Below are 8,844 nucleotides of genomic sequence, written 5' to 3'. Positions count from 1 at the left end.
GATTTTTTTTAATTTTATTTCTAATTTGGTTGACGGCCGACCCCTTGACTTTTCAACATTCCTTGTGTTTTTGGTGATTCCCATTTCTTGCCAGCTGCTTCCTACCAATTTATTACAAATAAATTATTTCTTTTAAGGACAAAATTGTGTGAGACGGTCTCATGAGTCGTATTTTGTGAGACTGATATCTTATTTGGGTCATCCCATGAAAAATATTAATTTTTATTGTGAATATCGGTATGATTGATCCGTATCACAGATAAAAATTCGTGAGACCGTCTCACAAGAGACATACTCTTTCTTTTATGATTTACTATCCAATAATGAATCGAGATTCATTATTTTAATTGCATTTCGAAATAAAATGAAAAATTTATGATAATATGCAAAATACATGAAAAGAAATACAACATTAATGAAGAGATGATATGTCGCAGAATAATAAATTACAGTATATGAATATTAAATTGGTGGGATGGGATCTTAATTTATTACGGTTTGTTTCAACCTACCCGTGCAGACACTTGGGCAATGAACGGCCCGAATCACTCCACATGAGTGATCCGGGCCCACCTCCCTGTAAAAAAAAAAAAAAAAAAAAAAACTGGCTCGAAAAAATCCGAGCCGTTGGATCGACCCCTGCAGACAGTGCCCGCAGGGGTAGGGTCGACCGAACCATTTATTCCTCATTCTATTTATGTTTGAAATAAATTGATTTGGTTTGAACAAATACAACTATTTTGGACTAAACAAAATGATAGATTATCAATCCGATCTTCCATTAATTAAAGCAAGTTGCGTAGTTGACTAATTAATCACATCCGAGTCAAAATTAATCGATGTTAAATGAGAATCAATTAATTTTGGTGACGACGATGGTTTGTTAAAAATAAGAAAACAATCATATATATATCCAATCTTTGAAAAAAAAAATTATAAGAATTATTTTATGAATAATTTATTGCAATAAATTTATCTATATTGTTTGATACAAAGCAAAAATTTATGTGAGACGGTCTCACGAATCGTATTTTGTGAGGCTGATATCTTATTTGATTCGTCCATGAAAAAGTAGTACTTTTTATGCTAAGAGTATTACTTTTTATTGTGAATATTGGTAGGGTTGATCCGTCTCACAGATAAAGATTCGTGAGAGTGTCTCATAAAAGACTTATTGTTGATACAATATGCCGAACAATCTTAAGAAAACGAAAAAAAATTATATATATTTGATTAGGCAGCTGCTTAGATGGATTTTTAGTAGTCGCTCAAATTGTCTTGACGACCAATTTTTTTAATAGCACTAAGATATATCGTCTTTCGAAAAATCAGAATGATAGATGAACATCGATGATAAAACAAGAGAACGTTAACGTTTGGTGTATTTTACTATTCAAGTAAATTTTCAAAAATAATTATGCCTAAATGAAATAAAATATAAATTTAAAAAATATTTTGGAGCTAGGAATTGAGATGTTAATTGTTCACAGTTCATATTGGCCCCACCACAGCCCAGCATTTGGTTGTATATTATTGACGCAGTCCCCTCAATTTTCTCGGAATCAAATTCCTCTCTCCCTCCCACACACACTCAAATCATAGTTTCAAACGTGAATTTTCTTCACCTTAATCGAAAAAGGTTCGTCCTTTATGATCTGCCGCTGTTTCGATTAAAAGTTCAGCCATCTTTTCTATTTTTGTATGCATTTTTCCGCATGAAATTTGGTGCATGTATCCGAACTTCGGTCATTTTTGTTTGTTTGTTTGTTCATTTTGGTGACGCGGGTGTTTGATTTTATTATGCAAGATGATGCATAATTGATATATATATATATATATATATATATATATATATATATATATATTCTTTTGAAAAAAGATTCGGTTTTTTGTAATGATTTTTCTTGATAAATCTGACTTTATCTGAGCAGAAATACTTCCTATTCGGCTCCCGAGATCCAGAAAATGTAGTAATGGAAGGTGAATTAATAGGGACTAAGCGTGGATAACCTTGAAATTAAACATGTGGTTTCCCTGAAATTTTAAGTATCGATCCCTGTCGAAAACTAACTCTTTTTGTAACTCTATAGTGGAGTTAGCTATTGCTTGAATTTGGTTCTTTGTTGAGTTTTGTGGTTGAAATTTGTATTAGTTTCAAGATCTCAAGTTTGTCATATATGAGTCTTGTTAAATTTTTCTGTCAACAGAGTTTCACATAGATATTGAAAATGAGTGAATCCGAGGCAAGCACTCCCTTGGTTCCACCCTCTTCTTCTCGCAAGCTTCCGGATTTTAAACAGTCGGTGAAATTGAAGTATGTGAAGCTTGGATACCATTACCTCATAACCCATGGAATGTTCCTGTTTTTGACCCCCTTGGTGGTTGTTATTTTTGCCCAATTGTCCATGTTTTCTCTCCAAGACCTCTACGTTCTCTGGGACCATTTGAGATTCAATCTCATATCCGTGATCGTGTGCTCGGCCCTCTTGGTTTTTCTATCGACCGTCTATTTCCTCACACGTCCTCGACCAGTGTATCTTGTGAACTTCTCTTGTTATAAGCCGGATGACGATAGGAAATGTACCAGGAAGATTTTCATGGAGAGATCGGGGTTGACTGGTGCTTTTACTGAGGGGAATCTTGAATTCCAAAGGAAAATTCTTGAGAGGTCTGGGCTTGGAGAGTCGACTTATCTCCCTGAGGCTGTATTAAGGGTTCCGCCTAATCCATGTATGGCGGAAGCAAGAAAAGAAGCTGAAACTGTAATGTTTGGCGCTATTGATGAGCTTCTGGCCAAAACCTCTATGAAGCCGAAGGACATTGGAATTTTGATTGTGAATTGCAGTCTTTTCAATCCGACGCCGTCTTTGTCTGCTATGATTGTTAACCATTACAAGCTTAGGGGAAACATAGTTAGTTACAATCTTGGCGGGATGGGTTGCAGCGCTGGATTAATCTCGATCGATCTTGCTAAGGATCTGCTCCAGGTCCATCCCAATACTTATGCTCTAGTGATCAGCATGGAGAACATTACCCTGAATTGGTATTTCGGAAACGAGAGATCTATGCTCGTTTCCAACTGTCTCTTCAGAATGGGAGGGGCTGCCATTTTGCTGTCAAACAAAAGATCAGATCGCTGGCGGTCCAAGTATAGATTGGTCCACACAGTCCGCACCCACAAAGGATCGGATGACAAATGTTTTTCTTGTGTCACTCAAATGGAGGATCCCAATGCGAAAGTTGGAGTTTCTTTGTCGAAGGATTTGATGGCAGTGGCAGGTGATGCCTTGAAAACCAACATCACAACATTAGGTCCTCTCGTGCTACCGATGTCTGAGCAGTTGCTCTTCTTCTCAACTTTGGTGGGGAGAAAGCTATTCAAGATGAAGCTTAAACCTTATATCCCAGATTTCAAGCTTGCATTCGAGCATTTCTGCATACATGCTGGTGGAAGGGCTGTACTGGATGAACTCGAGAAAAACCTTCAGCTTTCGGACTGGCACATGGAGCCGTCAAGGATGACTCTGTACCGATTCGGTAACACCTCTAGCAGTTCTCTTTGGTACGAGTTGGCCTACTCAGAAGCCAAAGGAAGGATCAAGAGGGGAGACAGGGCGTGGCAAATAGCCTTCGGTTCTGGATTTAAATGCAACAGTGCGGTGTGGAAAGCTCTCAGGACCATAAATCCAGCAAAGGAAAAGAGTCCTTGGATAGACGAAATCCACCAGTTTCCTGTCGAGGTTCCTAAGATGTCATCTATCTAATTTTTCTGGTTTGCTCAAGACCTTCTTGTTTTCTTGTCTATTTATTTGTTCTGAACATTCTGCTGTTGCCATTGCAAAGCCTGAAGTATCATTTGTAGTTCAACTTAGATGAATTTAGTTAACAAGTTTATTGCTTGGCCCTCGGAATCGGATGAGCTAATTTGGTCATATGTAATATATACTTGTTCGATGAATTGAATTTCGCACGCATATATTATAATTGGATATCTTTTTCTCATGTATTTAAGGAAAGATGGTTTCGCATGGATCTCAAACTCGAGACATTGTAATTTATAACAACTATTGAGAATCGTTTTTTTTAATGAGCTACCATTGAAAATGATTCCGTTGGTAGATCTATAGAATCAAAAACTACAAAAAAATGAAAAATATGTACAAACGAAGAAGGAGCTAGCCATTGAAGATTACATTGATTTTGCTTCGGAAAACTGAAAACCGGAAAATAAAAAAAAATGTCAAATCTCCTTAAAAACAATAAAATATGTATCTGAAAACCCAAAACTAAGAAATATAAAGATAATAGAAGAATAATGAAAGAAGATGTAAATAGAAGACAATAACAATGAGTAGTGCTACTCCAATGAGTCTAAATTTTTTTATATGTGATAGTGATATCGAGATTAGAAAAATTCAACGACAAATGTTGTATTTAAGAAAAACGTTCAAGCTTTTAAAATTAATATATATTTTTTAAATTATATGGTTTATAATCAATTTAGTTTATTTATATTTTAAGTAATTATTCAAACTTTCATGAGATGAAATATTTATCAGTATTAGTATTAATGTGTTCGTCAACTACATTAAATATTTAGAAACAAATAACAAATAAATACACAATTAAATGTGAATTTTTTGATTTATTTTTTAAATTTAATCTTAATCTGATGTCTATTAAAAATTTGAAATATATTTAAATATATGCATTGATCATGTCATTTCATTTAATTTCAATTATGATTTGGGTTTTACGATATTTTCGTATATTTAGTTCAGCATACTATCTAAAATATTAAATAAAATATAATTTTTATATATAATATTATTTTTTTGAAACAATATTATATTTTCTAATGTATAGTAAGTAGAATCATCATGAATTTTTAGTATCTATTGATTGTCTATAAATTGACATTATTTTCATGGACTTTAATTAGAACTTTAGTATAAATTTGTTTTAATATGTTGTAAAAAATAATTAAATTCTTTAATCAAAATTCATTCATTAAATAAATGTCTAGAATTTTGATTTATTGGATTTTTTTTAAAATTTTTGATATATAAAATAATATATGCTTTTTTAAATATATTTTTTTATTCTTTTTATTAATAACAGAATTTCTTGAAGGGTAGGGAAAGAAGTAGCAATGGCTGGCGGAGGGGTTATGGATTCCAGTACCGGAGCAAGAGCTCATTTGATTTATTGGAAAATTTTTTTTAAAAATTTTGATATATAAAATAATATATAATTTTTAAATATATTTTTTTATTCTTTTTGTCAATAAAAGCTTCACTCTTCCATATATCAAATAACCTGGTAAGTTTTTTCGTGTTAAGTCAAATTAAGCCACAAGCACCACCAATCTGTCACCTAAAGGACATCATCTATTATTTCACAAATTACCGTTATACCAACATTTTTCCTCAAAATTACAACAACTTATTTTCAATATTATCCATATCAAATTACGCTACGATATTTTACTAATTTCTATTATTTAGTATATTATAATGTGTCGAGTGAATAAAGACATTATAACATGAACAACAAAACCACACTGACTATTGCCCAAATAGAGAACTACGGTGGGCCTTTAATAGCCCGAAAGGCCGCATTTTCCAATCGTGAGCCCGCTCCAAGTTTGGATCCAACGGTATTATCTCAGAGCTCAAAATCAGGGTTTTATTAGGGCACTCAATACGCACTGTAATCAAATTGTCTCAAAAAATACTATTCCAATTGCAATTCTTCTGAGCACAGAAGTGAGAAACCTTTTGGAAATTGCTTATTTGTATCGCTATTTTTTTTCGTATTTTAAGTTGGAAAGATTTCGTTTTTTTCTTGCATTTTGCTCTTATATTTTGTTGATTCTATTTGACAAACCGTCTATTTTATAACCTCAATTTTTGTATTTATTTTTGTAGAGGCAATGGATATGTCCGCGGAGAATGTGTACCAGCCCCCGGAAGAGTTTGTGGAGGATAAAAAGGTTCCGCTCGTTGATCTCGATGTAACGGACTCGACTGAACTCTGGCTTATTCAGTGGCCTATTAATCAAGTATGATTTCATGTAAATTTGAAGCTTTGTAGCATTCAAAATTTTGTTTCATGTGTTTTCTCCTTTGGATCAAGCAGGAGAAAAACTTTTCTTAATAATCTTCTTTGTTTGTGTCTGTAATTCAGACTCCAAATGAGCTACAGGCAGAAGCTCTTTTGGAAGAAATTTGATTATTGATTGCTTCCTTAGTGGTATGACTTATGTGTAATTTGATTGACTTTTTATTGATTTCAGTCTCCTGATTTTGATGGGAGAGAAGTGTCGTTGAAACTTAATGGTGATGGTCGTATAGGGAGTTTCGAGTGCTCATCCGGTAATCTTGTTTCAACTCTATGGTGCTTGCTGGTGTTCATTCTATTGGATTTGTGTATTAACTGCTTTACCCTTTACCCATGGATTTGTTCTGTCAGGAAAATCATATGACGTAGTTAGTTTGAAATCCCAAGGTCCGGAACCTGTAGTTTTCTTATCTTCCACTGCAGAGGCAAAAGTAGGTAGGCATTTATATTTTGATTGTCATTGCAGTTGGTTTTATTTGTACTGCCTGGTTGCTAATATTCATTAGGGCTTGATTGTGATTATTGGACATGAATCGCCAGTTTTGGTTTCGCCTTTCTCTGTACATGTAGAACGAAGTGATCGTATATATGTATTTATATTATGACCAGAAATCATCAAACTTTGTGCTGAAGGAAGGACACACGAATATCCTAATCTAAGAATATGTGAAATTTTTTCTGCAAAATTAAGCGATTCCATATTTTTATAGCATTTAAAGACTAATCTAACACAAGCAAGATTATAGCTTTTGGTTAGTCTGACCACAAAAACACCTCTCAAGCAGTGTTTCATGAAAATAGAAGTAAAAGTGATTTATTTTTGGGTAAAACAGTGAAAAAGTTTTTTTTTAACGAGAATCTGAAGCTGAAGTTGAAAATTACAAATTTTTTATAACGATAAAATCCGTAGTCGCTATTTTTGGATGTGCACTGGAAAATCGTGGTGCTAACGCGATAGTCTGCAAACCTAGCTGGCTTGGTAAACCGCAGGCAAATCATGTCCTACAAGTTTGTCCAAGAAGGTGTTGGTAGAGAGAATCGAACCATGATCATTAGTCAAACGTTCATCTATCATACCAACTTGGACACCTCCCGAGGGCTGAAAAAACTACATATTTTTTGGCTTTTGGCTTCTCCCTTGTTTAAGCACTATCTTTATTTGCAAAAAAAAAAAAAAGAGAAAGAAAGCCAGACTCCTCTTTTAAGCAAAAACACTTTTTGTCCAACAAAAAAGGATTTTGGCTTAAAACATTTTTTGTCAAATGCAGTATTTATTAAACAATGACCAACAGCATCAATGTATGTTGTCCATCTGGTATTTTGTTACTTTTCTCCTGTTGGATTTAATAATCTACCTCGATTATGCACTGATCTGCTTGTTTCAACCCTATTGAGCACATCTTGTGATAATGACATGGCTAGACAAAATCATTGAGCATACTTTCCTCTGTTTTCCTAATAATTCTCCTAGTTGAAATTTGCCTTAGTTTGTAATATAAGTTTTTAGAGAAAGATTGTCCTCAGGGGACGATAAACAGGTTCATAGATATTTTTGAAATAATATATCAAATGTGTCATCTCGTGTACTTGCAATTTTATTCTTTATCATATATTGTAAAGTGTGATCTTAGTGAAACGTATATTGTTCTCAAGACAATTATTCCTCGTGAATTGCTGTTTGTATGCAACAGCCGGGAAGATTTCCAGACGGGTTTCTCTGATTCATTACCCAGACCCTGTTGAGTTAAAAAAACGAAATAATCTCAAATTAAGCCAGTCTCAGAGGTCTTCCATGGCCACGTCAACCTTGTCGAGTCGCTCCTTGGCTACTCCAACTCGTAGTATTAAACCGAAAAATCCTCTTACATCGAGTGGTCAAGCTACTAGCACTCAGAGTGGCAGAACCAAGAGTGCTACAACTCAGGATTCAGCCAAGGGAAACAGTGTCGTTACATCTACAGGTTCTATGGAGCATTCTGAGGAAAGAAAACCAAAGAAGAAAAGGAAAACTGAAAGCTGAACTATATATACCTTGTATACCCTACACCGTTTGCAAAATTTGAATTTATAATTGATTTTGTTGAACATGGTGGATTTTAGTGAAGATCTGCTAATTTGCCATTTTTGTTTCACCTAACGAGTCACTTGCTTAGCACAACAAATGTTGAAACTACATACCTGCATGATAGGGAAAAGACAGTGAAGTTCATGTTGTTTCTCTCAACACCTTGCAATCTTATATCTCTCATTGGAGATGTAAGTATTCCGGAAGACAATGGCAAGTTTTATGGTCATGAATAAACCAGGCATTTCCGACATTCCGCGAAATTGAGGATTTCTAAAGGTAGTTTTTGGCCATTTATGTTTGTCTTTTTGTGATTTCAATTAACTATGTTGTCTTTGTTTTTTTGGTAATTTAGCAGCATATTCACTGCTCACGATAAAAAAAATATTAAAATTGTCAAAATATAAATATTTTGATATATTTATGTAATGTTTTGAATTATGCATTTACAAATAGATTTTTTTCACATTTTTTCTTTCTTTTTGTTTTTATTAGATAGATGAGATAATCAATAGTTATTCTGAGTTGTTTAAAATCTCATTTATATTTCAAAACATGATTCACAAATTGATTACCTTTTTTGACATGAGAATCCGAGTCACTATCGTTCGAACACATTGGTTAAACTTTCGAACTCACGCAATAGTATGTAAACT

General features: G+C 33.8%; 2 protein-coding genes across 2 annotated transcripts; both read left to right on the top strand.

The window, feature by feature from the left end:
- The first annotated feature begins 1,479 nt into the window (after positions 1–1,479).
- LOC142518007 (3-ketoacyl-CoA synthase 11-like) lies at positions 1,480–4,006 on the top strand. The gene is made up of 2 exons (XM_075620576.1): positions 1,480–1,639; positions 2,210–4,006. The coding sequence occupies exon 2, from the start codon at positions 2,229–2,231 to the stop codon at positions 3,762–3,764; it is 1,536 nt and encodes a 511-aa protein (XP_075476691.1). The 5' UTR covers positions 1,480–1,639; positions 2,210–2,228; the 3' UTR covers positions 3,765–4,006.
- A 1,642-nt stretch (positions 4,007–5,648) lies between these two features.
- On the top strand, positions 5,649–8,347 carry LOC142518048 (uncharacterized). Its single transcript, XM_075620645.1, has 5 exons — positions 5,649–5,768; positions 5,931–6,064; positions 6,299–6,377; positions 6,475–6,558; positions 7,815–8,347. Exons 2-5 carry the CDS (start codon positions 5,936–5,938, stop codon positions 8,141–8,143), a joined length of 621 nt encoding a protein of 206 aa, XP_075476760.1. The 5' UTR covers positions 5,649–5,768; positions 5,931–5,935; the 3' UTR covers positions 8,144–8,347.
- Positions 8,348–8,844: the final 497 nt, after the last annotated feature.

The sequence above is a fragment of the Primulina tabacum genome, chromosome 11 (genome assembly GCF_025594145.1).
Source record: "Primulina tabacum isolate GXHZ01 chromosome 11, ASM2559414v2, whole genome shotgun sequence".
NCBI classification, from domain to species: Eukaryota; Viridiplantae; Streptophyta; class Magnoliopsida; order Lamiales; family Gesneriaceae; genus Primulina; species Primulina tabacum.
Note: the sequence above shows the minus strand (reverse complement) of the source record. Positions and strands in the feature narration are given on the sequence as shown.